The sequence below is a fragment of the Rattus rattus genome, chromosome 9, assembly GCF_011064425.1.
Source record: "Rattus rattus isolate New Zealand chromosome 9, Rrattus_CSIRO_v1, whole genome shotgun sequence".
Taxonomy (NCBI): domain Eukaryota; kingdom Metazoa; phylum Chordata; class Mammalia; order Rodentia; family Muridae; genus Rattus; species Rattus rattus.
In genome coordinates, this window is record NC_046162.1 from 12,614,773 (window position 1) to 12,641,526 (window position 26,754).

At 44.7% G+C, this 26,754-nt stretch overlaps 1 protein-coding gene across 1 annotated transcript in view; it reads left to right on the forward strand.

The window, feature by feature from the left end:
* The window catches only part of Grin2a (glutamate ionotropic receptor NMDA type subunit 2A), a 410,069-nt gene that overhangs the window by 305,569 nt on the left and 77,746 nt on the right, over nt 1–26,754 (forward strand). The window contains exons 6-10 of the mRNA XM_032914126.1: nt 9,465–9,670; nt 15,936–16,104; nt 16,209–16,362; nt 21,568–21,693; nt 25,727–25,956. Of these exons, the coding sequence (XP_032770017.1) occupies nt 9,465–9,670; nt 15,936–16,104; nt 16,209–16,362; nt 21,568–21,693; nt 25,727–25,956 (885 nt within the window). The remainder of the gene's footprint in view (nt 1–9,464; nt 9,671–15,935; nt 16,105–16,208; nt 16,363–21,567; nt 21,694–25,726; nt 25,957–26,754) is intronic.

Here is a 26,754-nt window from a genome sequence, read left to right on the forward strand (position 1 = left end):
TGGCCCCTGTCTAAAGGAAATAGGTTCTCCATACCTGGGCACAGAACCTGCATTTCCCAACTCCCAGACATCACTGTGTCCATGGCATAGTGCTGATTACTTCCTTTCCAAGTGAGTCAAGGAGTACTCTCCCCACCAGAACAAAAAACTCATTATTTTCCTTGAAACTTCCCAAAGCAGATAAAACATCAACTTTGGAAGCCTTGGGGTCTTGGAAGCCTGGCACCCTGACCTCAGACCCCAGATCCTCTCAGCTGCTGTTGTTGACATTGAGCAAGTCACTCATGGTTGTCAGGGTTTTCAATTTGCAAAATGAAGGCAACAGCTTCCTCCTGTCCCTTGCAGAACTATGGCAATAAAATAAGAAAATGCCTATTGGGGTGACTGTAGAACCTCAATAAATGCCGATGACTATACTTACTAGTTATTCAATAATTACTGTTACAGCCCTTGAAAGGCTGTCTGATACAGAAATTATACAAAAAGAAGGACTCCCAGAAGCATGTTCAAAAAATTAATTAGTGATTATGAGAGGTCCTTTTACTTTTTTCCAAGAATTTTCAAACCTCCGATGTTAGATCTTTGCAATGCAGAATCAAAGAGGAGGAAGAAAACGCTATTAACTGCTTAGCTAACTAGAAAACCACATCACTTTTAATAATTAAAAGTACACCAAAGAAATAGGACTTCTCTCCATCCCTGGGGACCTAGGAACAGAGGAATTGGAAAGATTATACACAAGCTCCTAAAGAGAAGGAAGTCAAAGGCTCTTTACTCTTAAATTTGAATTTCAAATGTGAACAAGCCTTGAGCTATTATTCTCCTGTTGACTGAGCCTGAAGAGAAGAGCATTACCACAGGATCCGGCTCTATCGCTCCTGGGCATGAGTGTCCATCACGGCTCCGTTCACCATAGCCAAGTTGCAGAATCAGTGTAGGTGAATGAATAAAGAAATCCCACTCCTTAGGCACGATGGCGTTCTAGTCAGCCATAAAGAATGAAATTATGTCATTTTCTGGAAAATGGATACAATGGGAGATCATTACATCAAGTCAAATAAGCCAGGCACAGAAAAGGCAAATAATGCATGCTTTTTTTCTTATTTGTGAGTTTTAGACTTCTTTGTAGACATGTAGAAACACACACACACACACACACACACACACACACGCATGCACACATGTGCACACACACATATACACAGTGTGAACACAGAAAGGGAGCCTAAGGAAGGAAGGACACTAGTGGCAGGGGCTAAGGAAAAAAGAATATAGTCAAAAAACATTACAAATTTGGGAAAAAACCATCTCTCCGAAACCCAACGCAATGTAATAAATATGAGAAAGGCAAAAACGTAGGTGTCTGGGTTGTTTGTGGAAATGTCAAAGGTCAAAGCTCATTTCCATAGATGACCAAATTGGTGCTTGGTTGTACAACATTTGGTGTTCTTCTCTGTAAAGATATTAGATTAACCCAAGAACGGTTACAGAAGAAAAAAAAATCAACAGCTCCAATGTGAGCTGTGTAACAATTAGGCAATTCTGAAATTTCAACTGAGAGGAATTTAATTAAGGCTCTAATAGCTGATTAAACTCATTTAGATCTGCTGGCAATTGCCACTGGGTTATGTAAGTCACCCAGGAAGGAAGACTTCCATCTTTTTTCTTCAGCTGCATTTAATTCTGCCTGTAGCCAAAGGTATAAGCGCTTCTCAGTGCTTCTCAAAATAGGGTCTTGGACAACCCATGGCAGATACCCCAGACGCTGGCAGAGGCGTCAGTATCTCAAGCCTCAGCCCAGACCAAGCACTCACTGTGGAAATCAATCAATCTCTCTCAATCTCTCTCTCTCTCTCTCTCTCTCTCTCCCTCTCTCTCTCTCCTCTCTTTCCCTCCTTCCCCCCCCCCCGTGTATATGAATATCCGTTTGTGATGCACACACCTGTGTTTGCATATGCAGAGACTGGAGATTGATATCTCATGCTTTTTCAGTCATTCTCAGGGCTTTTCAGTGAGCCCGGAGCGCCCTGATTCTGCCTCACCAGGTAATCAGCGAGATGAAGGGCTGGATCCTCTTGTCTCTGACTCCCCAGTGCCAGGGTTGCCCTGCCCTTTCCAGGTTGGTTTTTGAATGTTTATTTTTGGTGCCGGGGAATCTAAACTCGGCACTTCATGTTTGTGAGCATTCAGTATCCCCACCCTAGGAGTTCTTTCTTTTAACATTTTATGTGACCTTTATTTGCTCTGTGAGTGTGCACCTAAGTACACACATGTGCCTCCCTTTGAATGAGGCGCACACAGGACAACAGGCAGTTCTCTTCTTTTAGCTTGTGGTGCTGGGAATCAAGCTCTAGTCGTCTAACTTGGCAGCAAGCATGTCTTTACCTGTTGAGCCAGCTCACTGGCCAAGTCCTTTGTTTGTTTGTTTGTTTGTTTGTTTGCTTTGAAATGGGTTTTACTGTGTAGCCATGGCTGGTCTTGGCCAGCCTTGAATTCATAGAGCCTCCTGTTTCTGTCTCCCAAGTTCTGGAATTAAAGGCGTGTGTTTCCACCCACTTGCAGTGATTCTCAGCAACTTCCTCGTAGGGCTTGGTTACTTAGAAGTGCCCTGGGAAGCTGAGTTCCTATGTGGCACTTGGCTTCCATGCACTAGCTGTCATAGGTAAGCTTGAAGTACTATATTTGTTTTAAAAAACATAGCAAGTGACCGAACCTTACTGTGAAACACTCTAGCTATGGCACTTTTCAACTTACAATCAAGCTACAGCAGTGGAACAGATCCGTGTGCTGTCCTTCCTCGAGCCACCAAATGCAGATCTGTCCGGGTCTGCAGCTGCCACCTCAGACACTGAATGACTTGGGGTAGTCCTGCCATTGGTTTGCCTGGGCACGGATGAGCTTGCAGAAGCATGGCAGCAAGGCTAATGAATGATGCTACTTATGCCAAACACGGACATGAAATCATTTCACGCCTCCTTCGAAGCTGCTTATCTCATGCCCGTTGGAAGGGTTTTATACTTCAGGTAGGGAGGAATTGGCCTCCTGTTTGTTCTGCCCTCCTCTGTAACTTCATCTTCCTGAAGAGCTCGTTACCCATCTTCCCTCCAGCTTGAAACTGAACTACTGCTTATTATCTGGAGTGAAATGTTCTCTGATGTTTTGTGCCAGTGTTTGTCTTAAAGCCTGCTTTCTCCTCTGCTTATGAAATTACCCCCTGGGCTACAAGGGCCCAGTCAGATCGGGGCATAGGTGGTGTGAACTCAGCTTCCATTGTCCCTTTCAATAAACTCTGATTTTTAATTTCACAGTCTCTATTGTCCTGTCTCCAAGGAGAGCTGGAGAAACAGGCGATTTCTCTCTTTTAACTTTGAGTTCTATGAAAAAGAATTGATATTTCCGTGACTCTGTTTAGCCAATATTCAGCGAAGTGGCTGATCATTGGTCACCCTACTACAGCAAATGTGGGGATCATACTGTAGGCTGACCAACTTGGGGCATCCACAGAACTTTCCTTCAAAGGTTTCTACCCTTTACCCCACCCTTTAGGACTGGATGCATCTTTGAGTTCTATCACATCTCCTACTTTGAGATGCTGTGAGTTTACCACTGAGGTCAGCCAGACTTCATCATCTGCCTCCTGACGTATCTCTTTGCAATCAGAATCTTTGCGCCAAAGCCTGTTTCTCTGCACTGGTGTGCCGTAAAATCTCCCTCTCATTAACAATCTCCACTAAGTTCCACCTGTGGCCTTCCATACGCTCCAGTTGTCCATAGGCTGAAGATGACGCTAACAAGATGCACGCTAGCTCTCGGTCTGCTTCTCATGTGCATGTCTACTGCAGGAAAAGCTCTCTCTCCTTGGTGCCCTGTGGGAGCTCCCGCACAGCATTCATCTCACCTGCTGCTATTGGGTTGCACTAGCCTTTTTTTTGTAATACAGATGGACCCTGTACACCACAGGTCATCCCTCGACCACTAGGCTGATCTGCATCCCAGTCCTTTAATAAGACGGAATCTCCTCCACTCTTCTCCAACCAGATAGGGAGCTTGGCAAAGAAAGCCAGTCGCTCTAAGAATTGTCACTTGGAGCAGCCCCAAGGGCTTCTGTTATGAACAAAATGATACATTCAATGCGTGGGTGTGCATGTGCATTGTGCATGTGTGTGTGCGTGTGGTTGCATAAACATGTGTGTGTGTGTGTTTCATGAAAGAAAGAAAAACAAGAATGGACTAGAGATTACACATACAGGCACACATGCACATGCACATGTACATGCACATACATGCACATGCATGCACACACACATGTGCACAAGCATTTCATATGGAGAATCACCATCCACTGGAGAATTGGCATTGGTGGTGGTTAGACATGAAAATAACTGGTAGGATTCAGTAGGTGAGACGACAGGAGAGGGAACCTGGCTAGAAGTTGTGTAGCTGTTGGTAACAGAGCGGGTGCTGTTCAGGGAAGGCGTTGTAAAACCTGATCTACTATAGATTAGCATCTTATCACTATATGTGCAAACATGAACATGTGTCTAGAGGAGAACATCTGTATGTATAGTTGTCTGTGAAGGCTATGAGCATGCACATGGCCTGAGTATGTACAGGCATGTGCTTATGTGTAGGTTCATGTAGAGATGCATTGGCCCACGTTGGCACGTGCTTGTTTATTGGTAAGAGTGTCAAGGGTCAGTGTATGTGTTAGACTGTGGGAAGATGCAGAGAGTGTTTGATGGAATGATTGAGAGACAGAAAGAGACAAAACTAGGGGAGCCCTTTGTAGGTGGGGCTTGGGTTTCACAGGCAGCCTGAGGGTTTGAGCATGGCTAGATTGAGAACTTTGGCATCCCTGTGTATACAGTATTGATGATCACATCTAGAGCTGTGTGCATGCTAGGTCGTCACCCTACTACCTGAGCTACCCCTGCCCAATTCTGCTCATGTATGTCATGTTATGTTGAGCTATCTTCCCCCACCTACTTTTGCTGTTCATGGATGTCAGGTATGTGTTTGTATGGTTTGGAGATCTGAAAGCCAGCAATGCGGTTATTTTAATTGCATCTTATAAGCATTTCATAAATAGGTTGAATGGGATCAGGCATTCGCAGCCCTCCGAAAAAAGAGATGCACACATCTATTAACCTAAATTCTGCTCGCCGCTTGCTGTCCCGGTGACATCCCTCCGAGCTTATCCAGACATGAAGTGGCAGAGACATTAACTCAAGACATGCAGTTTCTGGAGATAAAATTATCTCTGCTGTGAGAACATATTGGCTGAACATTTGCAGAGTAATCATTGCCCATTCACAGAGCACTTTCTAGAAGCTGAAGGGCAGTAAGTATCCTCAAAGCACTGGATTTAAATTATATTAATAAGAATGGATAAAAAATCCTTACAACGTTAATTTCCCTTTTTATGTTTCCTTCGGTGAAATCACTTCTCTCTATCATGGGTCAGTTGTTTTCATCTGTCCGCCAAACTCCAGTGTATTTGCTGAAAATACCGCAAAGCTCTATCATCAAAATTCAGTTTATTTTGAAGGCAAAAGATTTTTTTTCTCCTCCCACACAGCCTATTTGGGTGAGTGGAGGCCTCTTTTTAAGGACAAAAAATATTCATGATAGAGTTCTTTTAAAAAAAAAAAATCTGCCCATCACGTTCTTTTTTGTTCAAAAGGCAGGCAAATTAACATGGTGCTGAGAGTGGAGCTTAATACTTGGTAAGTGCTTGGGGAACTTCAACATTCAGGCTTAGAGAAAAGGAGCTGAGAAGATGGCTGAGTGAGCAAAGTGCTCTACCTGGGTGAGGACCTGAGTCCCATCCCCCCCTGCATGGAAGAAGCCATTATAAGAAGTGCATTATAATCCCATTGCCAAAGTCCCATCTGTCCTGGGGCTCACTGACCTGCTAGACTGGCTTAGTCAGGGAGCTCCAGGTTAGGGAGAAGAAATTCTGTTTCAAAAGATGAGCCTCAACCATGCACAAAGAGCTGCAGTCAAGTGAGGAACACTGGGAACTGGAGAGGTGACACACCAAGTGGTTGTCCAGTGCCCAATAGCACTGAAAATGTTCATACAAGTAACATTATATGGACAGAACAGGCTGTATTTAGGAATGTATGTGCATACATGCAATAACAATGAAAGACGAAATCCATGTATTTGAAGACGGTAGCAAGGGTACATGGGAGAGTTTGGAGGGAGGAAAGGGAAGAGGAAAATGTTGCAGTTTAGAATCTCAAAAATAAAACAAATGCGTTCACAAACAAAAAGAAAACAAGCTTACAGTGCCTGGGAACAAGATCCAAGTGTGACCTCTGTACACAGGCACATTCTCTTACATTTGCAACCCTTCTCCAACACACACACACACAAATACACATATGCACAACACATACTCAAATACATACATGCACATGTTTGCATGGATGCTCCCACATATACATGCATACATGCACACACACACATGTGCACACACAGGAACATGTGCACACAAGCACACTTGTACACACATAAGAACATGCATGCACAATCACACTTGTACACACACTTATACATACCACACCACACATGTGAACACATACATGCACATATCTGTGCGTGTACATGTGGACATGCATGTGCACACACACACAAGCATATACATGCATGCAAGAACACACACACTCACATACATACAACACACATGCACACACACACATGCACATAAGCAGGCATGCTCACACACACAAACACAAACCTAAAGGATGCCATCATTTTATGATTCTGATCTTTCTAGCTCAGCAGTCATTCTCTAACAGCTCGTTCTGAAGGTCATGACAATTGTATGCTAATAGCAGAGATTTCCACAGATGCCTCTCATTGGCTCAGCTCAGATCCAAATGCATATTATGTATATTGGGAGTTAGGAAGCTGTGTCTGGAAGTCAGGACGAACCTTGATGCTATCCTGTGGCTATTGAGGATGAATGAGTAGAAGATCCCAGAGAGAATGTGGTGAGACAGCAAGCTTGCGTCTCCTAGAGCTAAAAGCAACAGTTAGTTTTACTGTGTGAGATGGGACAGTTGCACAACCTCTCTGTGCTGAACTATGAAGTTGGCATTAAAATGTTTATCGTGTAGGATATGGGTCTGGGGAGGGCACACAGACTAAGTGCTGGTGTTTCCCAGTTGCGCAGATGTGATCTTTTGTACCAACAGTACGGAATGCCAGAATGGAGAAGGCACAGGGTGCGCTATCCCGGAGACAGTGAGGCTGGCTTTTCAGATGAGGTGATGTTGGAGCCCTGTTGTATGTGCTAACCACAGCACAAGCATCTGCTGTGGTTGTTCATGCTTTCACACTCCACGGATGCATTGTGTACATTTTTGTCTCATTTAGTCCTCACTACAGACTTCATAAAGATTTCTGGTTGTTCTCTGCACTTTTACAAACCAAAAAGTGAAGCCCAGAGAGGTTTAGTCCCTTTCCTAAAGTTGCTTAGCTAAAGGGTAAAGCTGGTGAGAACATTCGAAAGTCCTTAACTGTCAGAGCCTTTGTCCTACCTGCTCAACTACCCAGCCTCTCTTGAAGGTCAAGACCAATGGAAAGGAATGGAAATGCATGTTAAAAATATGCTTATATATGCTTGTATGCACGTGTATGCACATGTGTGGTCTGTGTGTGGAAGCCAGAGGTCAACATCAGGCCTTGGGCACTGTTTCTCAGGATGCTATCTACATGTTTGGGGGGGTGAAGGTGGAGTTTTTGTTTTTGTATTTAAGTGCATGTCACAGCGGCTTGGAATTCATGGATCAGATTGCATTGGCTGGCCAGCAGTCCCCAGGGACCTGCCTCTTTCTCACCAGCAGTAGAATTACATGGTGGCATCATGGCACCAGGCATCAGGCCCTCCTTTGTCACATGAATTCTTGGGACAGAGCTCATGTTCCCAGGCTTGTGTTGCAAGCACTCATGAGTTGTGCCGTGTCTCCCACAGTGAGGCTTTGTATAACCTATTTATATAATTTGTGTTATTCTTTTTATCACTGTCCCTCAGCTTGCTGATAGCACCACAAAGGCAGGAACCATTCTGTTTGACCCATCATTACCCTTAAGCTGCTACCAGCACACAGTAGGTGGTCAATAAATCAATGCTATATGAAGAAAGAATCCTATGGACCTTGCATTTTCCCTTGCTTTTACTGAACATCGTGAGAGTGTTTGCCTCACCAAATTAGTCTGCCAACCTCTGTGTCTAAAAAAGAACGCTATCACCAAAGCTAGACAATTTTGTAATTAGCCACATGGGATGTTTCTTTACAGCCAGCAGAAATTTTCCAGTGCAAATGATGAGGTAATCTCAGAGAGCAGAGATTCTTCTCCTCTTCTTCGCCCTTATCACCTTCTGGTGCTCAGCGTGTCTGGATTCTCTTTAAGGGCCTGAGATTCATTTCTGGTGACACTCACGTCACTGGAGGAGAGGTGAACGGGTCACATCAACACAGACAAGCCTGTGCTCCACACTTAGCCACTCCGGTGAGGTGTTTTCCTTGAGGTTGGTTTTACAAATAAAGCGCTGACCTGTGGTGTCAGGAGGAGGAAGACGAGCAAGGCGCGGGGGCAGCTTTCTCCCGGCGAGTATGTGAACAGTGCCAATAAACTGTCAAATAAAATTAGGGTTCAAAACATACAGCCTTCAATTTGATTTCCCCGAGATGCCGGCTGCTGCTCACAAGTAATACAATCGATTCTATTTTGACAGGTCTCCATGCGTGCTAAGCGTCATAGTCTCTGCTCTGTGGATTAATGAAAGTTCACCTTCATTTGCAACTTAAACGGGACCGTATCGGGGCTCGAGATGACGCTTCTAATTCTGTCTCCGGTTCCATCCCCATCAGTCTTCTCTTCGCTCAGTCCTGGCTTTTGCTCATCCTTACTCCTTTCTTCCCTTCCTAGTTTCAGCACAGTTTGATGCCTCCTCCTTTCTTTCCCCTCCTCTATGACTGCAGTAGAAGCCCCAGGTCCCTCGTAGGTGCCAGGCACTTGCTCTGCTCGGGGTGCTCTGCCCGATTCTCCTGACATCATAGGAAGTAAGGTGGGATTGCATCATGAGACAGATGAGGAAGCAGAAGTTCCTGGCATGAAGAGCTTGCACAGTTGCAAATGGGGAGATGCATATTCAGACCAAACCTCTGTGACCACCACAGTCCATGCTGCTTCCATGACACCCGTGGCTTGAACTCTGCCAGAGCAGTGGGTCTTTCTGGGGAGCCCCCAAGAAGTACACACATTAGCCCACTGTCAGATATGCACATGTCATTCGCCCCTATAGGGGTCTGGGTAGAGAGGAACGCTATCCAACCTTCAGGTCCTCACCATTTGTTACCGCCGCTGTCTCCTGTGAGAAGGGCCCGCCTTTGCCTTCTATGAGTCAGCGATGTATGCACGCACAGTGTGCTTTTGTGTTTGTGATGCAGGTGGGCAAGTGGGAGAACCAGACCCTGAGCCTGAGGCACGCTGTGTGGCCAAGGTACAAGTCCTTTTCTGACTGCGAGCCTGACGACAACCACCTCAGCATTGTCACCTTGGAGGAAGCCCCCTTCGTCATCGTAGAGGACATAGACCCACTGACTGAGACCTGTGTGAGGAACACGGTGCCCTGTCGGAAGTTCGTCAAGATCAAGTGAGTTCTGGGGATGCTCCTGGCTAGATGTGTTCACTGCTACCTAAGAGTTTATGCAACAGTATCTATAACCCAGTCACAATATCGAATATACCCCATTGCTGTGATCGTGTAGTAAATCAGGAGACTTACATGCCTGGAGATATGTCACATATGTGTTTATTTCCAGTGTCCATACGGACTGGGCATGTTTTGTCATGGGAAACTGATACTAATTACAGGCATATTAAGAAACTTGTTCAGGGATAGAAGGGTGATTCAGTTGGTCGAGGGCTTGTCTTGCAAGTTTGAAGACCTGAGATTGAGATCCAGAACCAATAAAAATAATGCAGCTGCTGCTGGTGGTGGTAGTGGTGCTGGTGCTGCTGGTGGTTGTGGTTCTGATGATGCTGATGGTGGTGGTGGTTGTGATGGTTTTGGTGATGGTGGTGATGGTTTTGGTGATGGTGATGCCACCAGTCGGGCATGGTTGTACATTGACTGGAAAGGCAGAGACAAATGGATCTCCAGGATTCACTGAGTACCCAGCCCAACATACTTGAGGAGCTCCAGGTTACCAAGAGACCCTATCTCAAAATGAGCTATATAGCTTTTCTATATACCCAGGTTTGTTCTCTGGACACACACACACACACACACACACACACACACACACACACACACACACACACACCCCAAATTCATAAAAACACAAAGAGGAACCTTGTACAGAGCCCTGCAGTGAGTAAACAGGAAATACAGAAGTCACACCCAGGGCCCATGGATGGTGTCACCTCACACTGACTCTTCAGGGTTTTTCTTCAATAGTTCTTCCCATTTTTCTGTCTCCCTAGGCTCCTTTCCCCTGGGCCCTTCTTCCTCTGTCTCCTTTCTAGTTCCCATGTGGCTACTTTCCAATTATACATAAAAGCTTGCCCGAGCTTGGTCAGTTGGCCTTGCAGATGACCTTTAGGTAGGACCCAGGATGGAATCGAAAGCATCTGAGCTGGTTCTTCTGTTGCCACACTGAAGTGAAAGCTGACACAGGAAGTTTAGGCTCTCCTTCATGTACAAACCTGTTGGAGACTCAGATGTATTCATGGTCAAGGGAAAGATTTTGCAGGCATGTATTGAAAATGGCTGAAAGCAACTCGGCCAATGAAGGACCAGAACAAATGAATGCTGTTAGGCTGTGGGGCAGGGGATCCATAAGAGATATGGCAAGAGAGTAGAGTAGCCTGTGTGAGGGCATTGCAGCTCACAAGATAAGGTCTAGAAATTTGAAGACCCAGAAGAAGAACACCCCTAAGTGCAAAGGCCCTGTGGCCAGAAGGAGTTTAGTGTGATTGATAAACCAAAGGAAACCCACTAAAGGCTGGGAGGAGTGAGCTGGGAGGACCATAGAATAGAGAGTTGGGAAAGGAGCTCAAGCACAGGGGTGGGATTCTGTGAGCCGAAGTTGATCCGATGAAGAAGACAGTGCCTCCCACAAAGCAAAGAGCTTAGCCTCAGTAGGATGCCTCTGAGTATCACCACACTGTCTAAACAGCCAGCCTGGTGGGGCTTCTGTGTTTCCAAATCTACAGGAGTTAGCTTGCAGAGTTAGTCGCCTTACTGGGAAATGTTGGTAGAGTGCTTGCCTAGCATGCATGAGGCCCTTGGTTCAATACCTAGCACTACACATACTGGATACTGTGTACAAGACTTTAAATCTAGAAGAGGACAGGGAGGGCCAGAAGTTCAAGGTTATGTTCAAATACATAATGAACTCGAGTCTAGCCTGGGGTACACGAGTATATGCTATGCTGTGCTGTGCTGTGCTGGGCTGTGCTGTGCTGTGCTGTGCTGTGCTGTGCTGTGCTGGGCTGGGCTAGGCTGGGCTATGCTACACCTTACAACAGTCAGTAGCCTCAGAGGCAAAACAGAGTAGATCACCAAGCCCCAAGGTCCATTTCTACAGGAGAAACATGAGCCCAAATAAATTACTCTCTTTAAGAGAGCTAACTTTTCTATTGAAGATTAAACAGCTTAAAACATTCAAATTCATGATTTGGGTTCCTGCAGGGAGATAGTAGCTTTCTACTTCCCCCTTTCCATGTGGACATTAAAGGAGCTTGCTGTGCTTGTGTGTCTAGGCAAAGTTGTGTTGGATTTAACTGAGATCAATAGAAATCTATCAGGATCCGCTAATCCTGACATCAACACAGACGGGATCAACCGCATTCCGAAGTGGAAGGTGCTGTGCAGGGCTGCAGAAAGATCCCAACCAGACGATATGAGCACGTTTGTTTTCTTGGTAATTCTTTTGCAAAGAAGACCTTTTGTGTCTCACCTCTTAAACAGTAGGGTCTCAAGTGCGCTCACAAGTCTTTAGAATCTGATAAATGACTTTCTGTCTGCTCTGCTAAATGTTGAAGGCATGGAGAGAAAATTGGAAAGATTATTTGTCTTGATCTACCAGGAGAAATGGCTATTTTACCAAGAAATCCCTTCCCTGTCAAATCATTGGAGGGAAGAAGAGGAGTCCATTTAAAACAATTATAAATGTATGTATGCATATGCTTGTATGTGTGCATCTGCACATGTGTTTGTGTGTGCATCTGCACTGTGTTTGTGTGTGCATCTGCACATGTGTTTGTGTGTGCATCTGTACATGTGTTTGTGTGTGTATACACTCCTCATTTCCTTGTTTCTGTCAGATATTTCATCACAATAACTAGAAAGTTAATTATTACATTGAGGAAGGCGTGGTGGTGGGTGTGTTTCTCTCCAGGGTTATTGGAGACTGGAGACTATTCTGATGTGTACACATACATCAGACCCAGCAGCTGCTCGTTGACATGAAGTGAGGCTGGGATGTAAGCTTCAAGATCCTCCTCCCAACAACCCACTTTCTCCAGTCAGGCCTCACCTTTCAAAAGTTCCTCGCCTGCGCAAAACAGCAGCCACCTGTTGGTGGCCAAATGTTCCAACATATGTGCTTGTGGGAGACACTTCACACTCAAGCCATGCATGTTCCTAGTCATCCTGTGAAGTGTTGGCCTCTCCATTCAGGAATGAGGAAACTTATCTGAGCTCCCTGGTCTGTACTGGCAAGCCCAGGTTCTACACACAGATCAGGTCTGACTTGATCGCTTTCTGCCATTGGCCACACAGAAGAATTGCATGGCCACTGAACCACACATATCATTGGCTCCCTTCCCTTATATTTGTGTCTATGAAGCATCATTGCTTTGAGTGGTGGTAGAGAGCTGAGAAAGCCTGAGTACAGCTTTTCTGCAATTAAGCCACACCCACTTTGCCTGTACAGAGGCCCGGGAGGAATCATCAGGCATTTACAGTCTTCATGCTCTCTGTATCCACAGCCAAAATAATGAATTCAATTAGTAACTCTGCATGTCTTTTCATGCTGTGTCTGGGACCTGGCTGCTTACGAAGAAGAGGCTTTCATTGGGTACCTGTGGGGTGAGCATTCACTGTGACCATCTCTGTCTAGAAATAAATCCTCTGGTCGAGGGATGTCATTAGCTCAAAAGCTGGCTGGAGCTTTTTGTAAGGCCGGAGAATACTTATGATCCTGACTCTAAAATATGGGGCATCTGTAACTTTCGTCCAGAGTGCCCCAGGAATCTTGGCCCATGGAGGAGGAGGCATTAGTGTGTGATGCGGTTAGCAGGAGAAAGAGAGAGAATCTGGTCAGGGCACATGTGTCAAAGCTACATAGAAAGGAAAATGGCAACTGGGCCTGCCGTTAACTGAGGGTATCCACTGTTTTTATCTAGGCTGTGTTTCTGTTGTTTTTAAGCCCACTTTAAACCCTCTGTTCTGAGTATTTGGTAGGGGAGAAGCAGGTACTTCACTTCCTGTAAGTTTACAATCAATCAGTGCAAATGTATGCAGATGTGGCTTCTAAGGTAGAAGGTCAGGGAAGATCACTTAGCTTCTAGGCCAAGAGAGAGAAGTCACCATGATGCTTCTGAAGAGAGGAAGCCAGATCATTGAGTAGAAGTCTGGGAAAGTTAAAACCATGAGTCAAGTGAGGTCACCCAGAACTTTGAAATAAGGAAAAAAGATGTCATTTGTAACCTTCTCCATCACTGAAGTTATACTGCCAATCATATCCACATTTCTGAGTAGAGACACTGATAGACATCTGTGCGGCCTAGTGTGTGTGTGTGTGTGTGTGTGTGTGTGTGTGTGTGTGTGGTGTATGTGTCTAATTATGAGCAGAATGCACACTCAGTAGAAAGCCTGGGAAAGAAAAAGATATCCCACCAGTCAAGTGTAGCTCCTTTCCTATTTCATTGATCTTTCCGGATGGTTATTTTGTAGAGATTTGATTTTGTGTAGCTATGCTTACATTTGTGTTTCTTTGTACCGTACTTTTTCATAAGGCATGTAAACATTTTCCTAGTTTGATCTTGAATTTCCATAAACATTATTCTGAGGCTTAGTTAATAATTCACTGTATAAAAATTGAATTTTCCAATAGAGAAGGTATTTCATGACTGTAGGATTCACCTGCAAGACCCTTAGGATGCCATGGTGCAAGGTGGAATGGCGTAGAGCCTCCAAAGGAGACCTTGATCCTCAGGGAAGACACTCTGGGAACAATTTCTTTCTTGTTTTTGGGACCACAGTGCTTCCTTTGCTTGTGAAGTATTTCTGCAGAAGTCCTTAGAATGTGTCCTAGGGAGGGAGTAGAGCCAGGTAGGTGTAAAGACCAGAGTCTTGGGAGTTTACAAGGTCACCTTCAACATGACAAAGCTATATGGACCTTTCCTTGGCCATGTATGTGTGTGAGTGTACGAATATTCATATGTATAGGACACATATGTGCAAGCATATGTGTATGTATAATTGTAGAGGCCTGAGGCTGACATCAGTGTCTTACTCAATTGCTCTCTGTTTATTGAGGCAAGGTCTCTTACTAAACCCAGCATGTACCAGCTCTTCCTAGTCTAGCTAGTCAGTTTCCTATCTCTGCCTCCCATGCCTGGATTAGAGGCAACTACCATGCCTGCCTGGCTTTGATGCGGCTTCTGAGATCTGAACTCTGATCCTTACATTTATGCTGCAAATGCTTTACACGATGAGCCATCCCCAGCCCTTGCTGTGTCTTCCCAGGACATCTTTTCTGCCCTGAGTTGCTGTCCGTCAAAAGCATCTTGTATATCTTACACAAAAGAGTGTTATTAACGGTCCCTCCCTTGATTCATTAATAGGTAAAACCCGCAGCCTCAGAACAAGAAAAAACGCTGGTGTCCTGACTCTAAGTCGCTTTCTTAGGTGCCCTCGCATCTCCCTGTAGCTCTAAGACCTCGTAAGCATAAGATAGAGGAAAACCCCATTCTCCTGAAGGATTTCAAATTTTCTGCCCCATTTTCTAATAAGTTAATTTTTTTTTTTAAGATTTAGTCTAGATCAGATGACAATACCATGATCTAAAGAGATTTTGTGTTCAAAACTTGGTTTTATAAAAGTTTCGGTAACTGTCTTCTGGTAATGGGGATGTGAGCTGAACCAAATTTAGAGTGAAGTCAGGGAGGCGAAGCCCACAGTTAGTGTACAGATTTACCAGAGCGCCTACTCAATCAGTGTCACTTGATACAAGTCAGCTGTTATAAGTGAGAATTGGGGGCCTGCAGATGTAGCTCAGCTGGTAGACGGCTTGACTAGCACACACTAGTCTCTAATTTGGGTGCTCAAGTGGTGGCGACGCGGGCATTGGGGGTTCAGCATCTTTCTCAGCTACGTAAAGAGTCTGAGGCCAACCTGAGCAGCAGGAAACCCTGGCTCACAAAACTGGGAGTTCAGGGGGTAGCTTAGTGGCTAAGATTGCACAACATGAACAGGCAAGGACCAGAGTTTGAATACACAGCATCCATGTCAACAGCTGGGTAGGCATGACTGTGTGTGCCTGTCACACCAGCATTGGGCAGGGCATGAAAAGAAACATACCCGGAGAGAGTTTGGTCAGCCAGCTTAGCCAAAATGAGAAGTAATTAGGTTTATTGGGAGACCCCATCACGTGACATTAAAGTGGAGAGTAGAAGGCATTTGGTATTCTCCTCTGAGAGAGAGAGAGAGAGAGAGAGAGAGAGAGAGAGAGAGAGAGAGAGAGAGAGAGAGAGAGAGAAACTAAAGAACACTTCCAACTTTAGCTTTCACAACTCTCTTCCCCTTTATGGGCTTCAACGTCTCCTCTAAAAATAAGATGCACATGTAGCCAAGAACACAACCTTCCAAGAGTAACTTTCTGTGATCTTGGGATTTTTCTTGGCAGCAATTCAACCAATGAAGGGATGAATGTGAAGAAATGCTGCAAGGGGTTCTGCATTGACATCCTCAAGAAGCTGTCCAGAACTGTGAAGTTCACCTATGACCTCTACCTGGTGACCAATGGGAAGCACGGGAAAAAGGTTAACAATGTGTGGAATGGAATGATAGGTGAAGTAAGTCATCTTTGCTACCTCCAGGTTCTCATTCCGACAGAGGGCTGCAGGGTCCGGTGCTGTGGTGAGGAGAGGATGAAGGCGCTGTTCTTTCTTCCATCCAGGTGGTCTATCAACGAGCAGTCATGGCTGTGGGCTCACTCACCATCAATGAGGAGCGTTCGGAAGTGGTGGACTTCTCGGTGCCCTTCGTGGAGACAGGAATCAGCGTCATGGTCTCCAGGAGTAATGGCACTGTCTCCCCTTCTGCTTTCCTCGGTATGTGAACTTCATAGTAAAGATTTGTTCCCTGCAGAAACAGAACAAACACTACCAGTGGCATTCTGAGCTAGGAGATGCCGCCATTTGCAAAGGGCTTGCTGTGTAAGGGTGGGGACCTGGCAGTGGAGGTCACCTAATCAATCAGAGGTCTGGGGGAAGACAGCTAGCCTAGCCCGCTGCTGAGTTCTAGGCAAGCGAGAGTGTGCATCTAAAACTGTAAAGCAGGCAACACACAAGGAACGGCATCTGAGACGGTCCTTCAACACACACACACACACACACACACACACACACACACACACGAAATTAGAAATGCTTTGTTTTAGTTGCTTAAGAAACAGAAGCAAACTGGACCTCGTTTGGCTTTATTTGACCACAGATGTACATTCCAAAGAACGTTGTGTTTGAACTTTCCAGCAAACAGCTTCCCTGGCCCCTTGGCTTACACTCTTCTCATTTAGCTTGGGCACTTCTGCTGATAAATTTAAATACCAACACCGCTTGTGATTATGTAACTTAAAAAAACGTATTGCTGAAACCATGAAAACATTTAGAGTAAATGAAGTCACCTGTCCATAGTTAATTTTTAAAAAGCCTGTGAGTCTCTGTTTACCATCCACACACACCTTCCTTTCAGCAGTCATTTCTCTACCAGAAGTAGAGAATCCTGACGATTTATCTCAGGACGCCAGCCAGCAGAAGCAATTGGAGGAATGTATGCCAATTCAGAATTAACGGACTCAGAGTTTAAAGTGCGGCTACCTCTATATCACACCATTTGTGAAACAGGAAATGCTCCAGCTTCCCTCTTAGATAGTTCATAAATGCGTTTACAGGAAAGACCATTGGGGCGGAGTTACCTTTTCCATGCCCATGTCCCACGAGCGAGCACAAGACTGCACGCATGTGTGTATCCTAGTGAGAATCGTAGAAACTTCCTGGCACACCGCTGAGCACAATTAATTTCTTCTCTAAAGCAAACACGTGTGGCTATTGTAAGGCATTTTCTAGAAGTTATCTTGCTGAACATCATGAAGTTCAGATTGCTGACTTTCCCCTGACATTCCCATGTGAGTGAGTTTGCCCGTATTTGGGAAGGTGGAAGAGAGGCCTTTGTCTCGGGAGGAAAGCTGGGTGAGCAAGGGAAAATGGTTTTATTAAGGTCAAGTAAATTTATGTGTTTCCAGAGGCAGGAAAACATCATTATAGAAAATCACGAAGGCTGGAGAGATGGCTCTGTGGTTAACAGCACTGACTGCTCAGGCACAGGACCTGGGTTCACTCACGTGGCTGCCAAAAAGGCCGATGACCCTAGTTACTGAGAGTCTGATGCCCTCTCCTGACCTCCATGGGTGCTGTGTGCCTTGGTATACATAGATAACCCAGGTACAAACACACACGAATATAACAATTAAAGAAACATTTGTAAGGGTAAACCAGCCCCCAGACATGAACTATAACCCCACAGTTGTGCTCCCCCTTGTCCCTAATTTTTGTCGCATTAGCAACGTGCATCACTGCCAAGCCACTCTTCCTTGCATGCGGCGTTGACCAGCAGGATTTTTGGAGACCGCCTTACTCGAAGCAGCATATGCACAACTATTTTCATTCCTGACAATCCAGTTAAGCTGTTGAAATCCTTGCCATTCACTGCATTTGATTTTGGTACCTGTTACTTCAATTTCTACAACCTTTGTTTGTCTAATAACGAGCTCGGGAAAGACATAGCTTGTTATGTTCTCCCCTTTGTCCTTTTGTTTGACATGGATTCTGAGATCCATATCTTGAGGGAGCCTCATTACACCAGGAAAAAAACAAAAACCAAAAAAACCCCCCAAAAAACCGTAACTGGCTCCTGTTGACCCTAGTTGACTCTTAGTCCTTATGAGCTGAACGTTCATTCGGTCTTTAGCTTCCTTTGCTTACCTTCCCTGCCTTGCCCACCACGCTGGTTACAGCTGCCCTGGGCTTGAGAAAAGGCAGAGGAAGGACTGAATCCATGCAGTAGAGAGAAACGAGTCTCTTTCACAGAATGTCCGTGTCCCTGAACCAGAAAGAACTCTTTTTCCAGTGCAATCAGAGACAGAGTATCAAGTGTCTTGTCTCGTAAAAATGGGTTGCTGATATTGAATCCGGCCTCAACCCAGTTTCTGGAGATTTTGTATCTTACCTGCATCTGTAGAATATTTCCATAAAAAGTCAACTCCTTCACCAAATTTCAAACCCCTTCTTCATACTGTCTCTTTAAAAAGAAAATAAATCGTATGGTAAGGAGCCACTTTCAATGCCGATTTCATACATTAAGTTTGGTATTTTTCCTGGTCACCAGATTGCATCCCTGCCTGTCTGTCTGTCTGTCTGTCTGTCTGTCTCCGCACCCTGTATTAAAATGCTGTAGGCTTGGCTCTGCACCTCTTACAGACATCACATGCAGGTTTTAAAGTCATAGTGAACCAGGGTAAGCTACAGTTCTTCTCCGTCATGGGCTCTACCGCACGGAGAACCTCAGCGTGCAAAATCTGATGGCGTCAGTCTTCCTCTTTCCCATTCTCCTCCACAAACTCTATTAACTCACACAGGAAATGGCCAGCCAGGTAATGCGGCAGAGCCTTTGTGTAAAAGCATAACCAGCGGCTCTTCAAGGGCAGAGATGACGTCTCTCGTAATATTTCCATCTAGTTAATTCTGAGAGCTCGCTGAGCAGGCTAGCTGCTTTGATCCATACAAATGCTAACCCGCAGCCTCCCACACGGATGCTCCTCCGTGGAAGAATGCTGAATGTGTTTTAAACCACCGGAGGATATAACTCACAACTATGTAGGATATTTCTGGGTCACTCCTCAGATGCTATAGATCGGTTCCCTTGCATTCATTTTCAGTGTGTGTGTGTGTGAAGTGTGTTAAGTGTGCTAAGTGTGCATGTATTTTGCAAGTAACAGGACACAAACAGCTGTTTCATCTATTAAATCAAGAACACTGGGTCAGTAAGATGGCTCATTGGATAAAGGGACTCACCACCAGGCCAAGCCAGAGTTCAGTCCCAGAGACCCACAGGGTAGAAAGAGAACTGATGGGTGAAAGTTGTCTGCTAACTCTCACAAGTGTTCCGTGGAAAGCACACATAGGCACGCACATGCACATGCACACACACACAGACACATGCACACACACACAGACCCACGCACACATCCTATACATATGTATTATACACAAAGTAAATAGAGGCTCAATAAAATTTAAAATCAGACCAGAGGTCTTTGATCTCTGATGCATGGTCACAAGCAAAGAGACTGAAGATGTTGCTTCTTGAGAAAACGTTTGGATCAGTGGCTGGGGTCAGTTTTCTGACTGGTATGTTAATGACTAGTATGTATTCTGTCAAAGGAAATCTGCCGTGGGTTTAAAAATGCTGATGTAAACATGCAGTAAGGATTTGCCCCTAATTTTTATGACATTCTCAGGTCTTATAGAGAGATGGGAGTTACTTAGCGAGTGTGTTTTATTAACTGGGGGTTTCTTTTTCAGTCCATCACCCTTAGCGTTTCTGGTTTTAATTGTGGTCTGTTATCCCGTCCACTGTGTGGTGTATGTGTACAGCATTTAAGAAGCAGCACTGAAGGCTTTCCCCGGGAAAGCTCATGCGCTCCTCAGCGCCCCGCCGTTAGCACAGCCCACTTGTAGGACTACTTTAACGTCTTTAGTCTTGATGAGTAAAAACTTTTGTTCATTTCCCAATTATTCATCTACTTATCCTCCGTTTTGGATGTACCTCATTACCGAGTAGGAGTGATTCCAGGAATATAATGTTATTTATTACTCCAGCTCAAATCAGCCAGGATAAATTTCAGTTTCGGGCTCCATCCCTGAGCTCATTTCTGTGCTAAACAAGGAAGCTGGACCATCATCACCTACGAGCCCTTTGACGTGTTCAAACCACGGAAACTGTATTAGAAGGCACGTGCTCCCGGCCAAATTATCCAGAATCACTGAAGTTCAGACATACTACTTCCTTGACATACAATAAGATGTCTCTCTGTAATCTGCCTGGGTTGGGACCACAGACTTTATTCCTGACTGTTATTACCAACCTCATACAACTTTCAAAAATAACCAAGTATGCACCATCAAGTGGTTTTGTCACACCAGCTATGCTTTTTTACTCTCAAAAGTATTTTCTTCTGAGAAAACTGACTTTTGGTTAATTTGTGTCTGCGGGTGATATTCCCCAACCATGCAATCAGCTGGAAATGTGTTCATTAAGAACATTTTGCTAATTTTTTTTAACTAATCTATATCATGCACGATAACACAGCTTTAATCAGCTAATTCATATTCTCAATCAGGTTAAGTGGAAATGTTCATTTATTTACAGGATCTCTGACCTCTCTAGAATATTGTCAGACTTAGAACCTTGTGCCCACACACTTCTGCATAGGCAGATATCTGCCTGCCGCCCAAGTTATGTCGAGTGAACTGTTACCATGACTCGGAGGGAAGCAACCGCTTACCTATCCCAGATGTCATCACCTCTACTTAACTGATGTTTCATTGAATTATCCCATGAACATGATATTTCCAAATGACTCTTGGCTGTATTTAAGCCCATTACTCACATCAGTTAGATTTGTAGGCCACAGAGATCCCATTCATCTACAGCAAAGAGTGGTAAATTATGACCTTCTAATACTCTTGTCAATGCCATAATCCTTTATAACAGGTTAAATTTCCCTTCTACTTCACGAATTTCCCATACATGCTTACCACTAGTATATAAAAATACAAATGAATGTAAAAATTAAAGCACATATTTATAGAGTCCATATACTATATGGGTCCAGCTTGTTTCCCCTCAGCTTTGGTTTTCTAAAACGCTCTATGATCGTGTGGACCCTGTGGCCTGTTTATTTGCAGCCTAACATTTTTCTTCTCATCTTACCATTCTTTTTTGCTTATATTACCCTTGACCTGGTTTGTGTAACGTCGCATTCTCTCCTCTATTTTTATCATCTTTTGTGCAGCCTTATAAAGTGTCTCACATAATTTTATAAAGAATGGCTTCTCATATAAATCAAAATGAGCAGCTTCTTTTGAATGACCAGATTCAGCGCCAGCGGGTTTTTGCACAAGCTTGCAGGTGGGATTCCCGCTGGAGGAGAGGAAGAACTGACTTCCTCTATATCTCTCTCTTCTCTTTCCCCGCAGAACCCTTCAGCGCCTCCGTCTGGGTGATGATGTTTGTGATGCTGCTCATCGTCTCAGCCATTGCTGTCTTCGTTTTTGAATACTTCAGTCCTGTTGGATACAACAGAAACTTAGCCAAAGGGAAAGGTAAGGAAGCCTTCAGGACCCTAGGATAAAGTGGATGCCATTTCGGGGTTAGAAGGGTGGCTCAGTGTGTCACGTGCTTGCTGTTAGCATGAGGACCTGAGTTCACATCTCCAGCACCATGTAAAAACCAGATGCCACAGTGAGCATCCATAACCCAGCACTAAATGTAGAGGAGCAGAAACGGGCGATTCTGAGGGCTTGCTCGATGGTCAATCTAGCTAGTTTGTGAGCTCTAGATTCAAAGCATTAAGGTGGAAGGTGATATGGGGAAGAGCTTGACTTTGAATTCAGGCTACCACAGATGCATGCATATGAGGTCTCACAGCTTAGGGTGTCCACATACACATAGATGCATAACTTACACATAGGCAGAGAGAGGTGGGGGGAGGGAGACAGAGAGAGAAGAGGGAGACAGAGACAGACACAGAGATGTTCCATTTTAGAGCACTTTACTGCACATTGCTGTGACGAGTCTTCATAGGAGTAGCGTTGGCACATTCATATGACAAGAAGGATTTATTTACTTGAACTTAAAACAGAATTTAAGCACGAAGCATTTTAATCTTGTTACAATTTGAAGTCAATAGTGGTTAGGTAAAAATCATTGATATTCAAGTTGTTGAAAAAAAAACCAGAGTTGAAAGGTTTTGGCAATTTATTTTTAAAATGTAGATCAAAAGAAATATTAAAATCACAGCGAGTCTCAATTTCAGTCTATGCAAATAAAATGACCTGATAGACTCCACTTTAAGAACCCTCTTCAAACTCGTGAGTCATATTTGCATTAGTTTGACAATCAATGCAGTTCTGAAGTGGTATATTTCCCCAGAGTTAAATGTTCCCCCTGACGTGTCGGATCATCGTGTACCGTACTTGGTAAAAGAAGAATTGGTGACAGAAAAGGAAACGTAAAGAGAAGCATTGGTTATAATTCACTGAGAGGCTGGCTAAACATATCGCACCATTCTGAGTAGATTTTTCTTAATGCATAGCACCTCCTTAAGCGATGTTATCCGAAAGACGCTAGCATCAAATCCCTTTCCCCCAAAGGGACTCGCTATTGCAGAGAAAGGAGTCCTTGAGACTGGAAATGGAGTTCAGCACTGTAGCACTTGCCGAAAATGTACAAGACCCCCAAGTCTGGTACTCCCACTCACCCCCTAAAAAGAAGAAGACTTGATGTCCTAAATATCCTTCCAGAATAGGCCCTCCTTTAAATCAACACATAGCACATTTTACTCGAGATATTTATTACCAGAAGCAGTCAAGAGGTCATAAGAGGTCACGCCAAGTTTTAGGGACATTGTTTTCTTCAAGTTCTTCTACTTCTTAGCTGCTGCAGAGCAGTGAACACCTCACTTATCATCTCCTAAACCAGGAGAGTGCAGTTCAGTCAGGGCTGACCTGTGAAGAGCTTTCAATTCAGCGGAGGCTGAGGTCATTCCCCGTGATGGTTCCACTAGGGTAAAACAGGACTCTCACCATCAGAGTGTGCAGTCTGTGCACTCCACTCCCATTACATGGGTCTTTACTGCGTATATTCTGTGTGTGAAGCCCCATGCGGGTGCAGGAGACAGCAAAGTGAATCCGATGGAGCCGCCCTGACTCTCATGGACTTTAGGACTTAGCTGGAGAGAGAAGATGAATGCAGATTAATTAGTCATCACAGCAGAAAATCACGGAAGGCTCACAAATCAGACTCATGTGATGGTGAGGGATGGGGCACTTAAATAGGATGCTAAGTCCAGGAAGGGTGTTTAGTATCGAAGATGTCCCAACTGAGATCTAAAGGAAGGATTTAGTTGTAAGAAAGACATAGAAGAGCATTCAAGTAGCAGCCAATAGAAAAGTCTGAAGTTAGAACTGGTCTCGACCTGTCTAAGAAACAGGAAGGGAAGCCAACCCTGGTGGCATAGCCCGGTCAGCAAAACCAACCCAGGCGAGGTGGTATAACCCTGCTAACAGTGATCACTGAAACCAACACTGGTGATGTCTCACCACTGACTGAGGCAGGACAACTTCAAGGTCATCCTGGGTTACAAAGCAAGTTCTAGACTAGTCTTGAAAGTCTTAACAGACCTTTCAGAAGGGCTAACGCTGCAGCTCAGTGGCAGAATGCTTACCTAGTGTGTGCAGGGTTTGGGGCTCCACTCCTAGCAATCGACACAAACAAACAAGGAATAAGAGGTGGAAGACGGGAAGTAAGAGGAAAGCACAATTGCGAGGGAGTCCATCATTCCCAGGAATTCCCAAATGTCCCAAGGATCCCACTCTCAGTCCCCTGTCTCTGATTCCTGAATAGCTGTCCCTTTTGGTGAGACTTCTGTACTTAAGTAGCTAATGGAGTTGGCTAGATTGATTCAAGAGTTCTAGAACTCTTGGGAGTAACTCTAGAAAATCATAAAACTAGGCAAAAAGGACCAGGGGAGATAGAGAATTATGGGGTTAACTGCCTTCTTCACTCATTGCATACGGGACTCTCTCTGTATGTCGGAAAATGTCTGCCTCCAGTAGAGTCTTCTCTTAAGTCCCTGCCCAGAACTCCCGAACTCCCATCCAATAGAACTCACGTCTGCTACTTTATTTATTGCCTACTTTGCTGGTTTTGCCAGTGGAGCACTGAGTGCATCATTTTGTCATATCTTCATTTACTTAAATGACATAAAAATTAACCTTCTGCTTAAAAAATGAATTTTTCTTTCTCAGAGTGAAGGCATAAATTGATTTTTTTTTTTTTTGGCTTGGTACAATTTGAAGTCTTGAAAACCATCAGTTGACTGGTTTACTGTCCTCATCTGCCCCATCCCAATAAATTTCCACACATTGTTCTGCCTCTTTAGTTAAGCCTGTCACAAGGAACACTTAAGAATTTCAAAAGGGACACACTGCTGGGAGCACTGCAGAGTGATGCGATGTTAGTTCAGTCTCTGTGACCTGCAATGAAATATCTCCCATTTGTGAAATGTTGGGAGAATTAGGCTCTATTGTTCTGTTCCTGAACGCCTCCATTGGGACGGAGTGTGATTCCTGTGTATTGTGGACACTCTTCATAGGAATTTGAACAGGAGCAATTTCCAGGGACAACTGAATTAGAATCCCAAGCACGCACCTGCCAAATTGAATGGCTCTTAGGGATAGCCAACCATGAAGCAACCCCTCCCCCACTGCCTGCTTCTGTAGGCTTCTTTTATATTTACTTTATATTTTTTAATTATTTGAGAGTTTCATAAATGCATATTAATGTGCTTTGATCAAACCTACTAATTCTCTTCCCTCCAAGTTCTCCTTTACTTATTTTATTTTTTAGTATAGAATAGAGTTTACTCAGGACATGGGGAGGGGGAGTTGAGAGAAAGGCAGAGAGAGAGACAAAGAGACAGAGAGAGAGAGAGAGAGAGAGACAGAGAGAGAGACAGAGACAGAGACAGAGACAGAGACACACAGAGAGAGACACAGAGAGAGTAAAGGAATAGAGTCTGGCCATGAGAATGTGGAGAGGGGGAAGAAGGGAACAGGAGAGAGTCTGAGGGGCAGGAACAGGAGGGGAAGAGAAGGAACAGGAGGAGGAGAGAGGGGACAAGAGCAAGAGGACTCCTCTACATTTTTGAAGGAGTTTGGTTTCCCCGAATGGAAATCGAATCCAAATTTAAAAACATGTCCTAGCGCCACTTTTCACGGAAACCCTCGTTTTTGCATAACTATTTTCTTTTTAAGAAATGTGGTAAAATCCAGTTAGATAGAAATGTGAGGAAAATGCTAATTATGTTAAAGCATAAACGAGGCTGCAGGAAAGTTCCAGGGACAACGGAGGAGAGACACTGGCATCCTTTACCTTCCGGCCCTCTAATGCTACTGGGAACTGCCATAGTTCTCCACCACACACAGACACACACACACACACACACACACACACACACACACACACACACAGAGAGAGAGAGAGAGAGAGAGAGAGAGAGAGAGAGAGAGAGAGAGAGAGAGGAAGGAGTGTGCACTCTGAGAAAATACCGTGACTTTTCTTTCTGCCACGCAGCTCCCCACGGGCCTTCTTTTACTATTGGAAAAGCTATATGGCTCCTCTGGGGCCTGGTCTTCAACAATTCTGTGCCTGTCCAGAATCCTAAAGGCACAACCAGCAAGATCATGGTGTCAGTGTGGGCCTTCTTTGCTGTCATCTTCCTGGCCAGTTACACAGCCAACCTGGCTGCCTTCATGATCCAGGAGGAGTTTGTGGACCAAGTGACTGGCCTCAGTGACAAGAAGGTAAGGAACACCCATTTCCTGGCTGTCTGAGGTTTCATGCTAACTGCTATCCTCAACAGGGGTGATTCAAGGACCTGACCATCTAGTCTATATGAAGCAGGAGATTTCTCCTACAAATTGGATATTTATCAAATCAATCAGAGTAGGCATCTTAAACTGTGGCCTGGTGTGTAATGGAGTCTCTTTCCCAGCATCCTCATGTGGTTGCTTCTCATATCTGTAAGATCTTATGGACGCTCACACTGAGGCTCTGCAGCTCGGGATCACCATGTAGCACTGGCTGACACTCAGTCTCCTTGGGGATTTGCTAATGAGGAAGGTCTGCTGCCTAGAAGAAGAAATGCTGTAGAAGGGCTATAGGTACCTTCTGCCCTCTGTGAACTCCAATGGATCTTGTATCTCTGATGTGCCTTGGATTCCTGGCAAGGGACATTTCTGAAAGTCAGATATCTATAAGCTCTAGCCAGAGACACAATTACTTCATCTGTTCTCCACTGTACAATCAAGTCAGCCTGGCCAGCGACACTTCCAACTCTCTGGAATGAGTACAAAGGTTTCCATTACCCCGGGTCTCTTTAGATGCTCTTCAACACGCCCCTGCCTCTGTAAGCTAGGCACCATGGCACCTGCTCTCCCCATTCTGCACTGAATCCCAGAGAGAACTGTGGGGTTTGAGTGACTATGCAGAAATTCTCGCAGAGGATGAAGAGAGGTAAAGTGGGTTCATTCTCCTATTGAAATTTTAGCTCAGGAAACAAATCTCGACTTGCTAAACTCAGCAGTGCTGAGCCTGCAGCA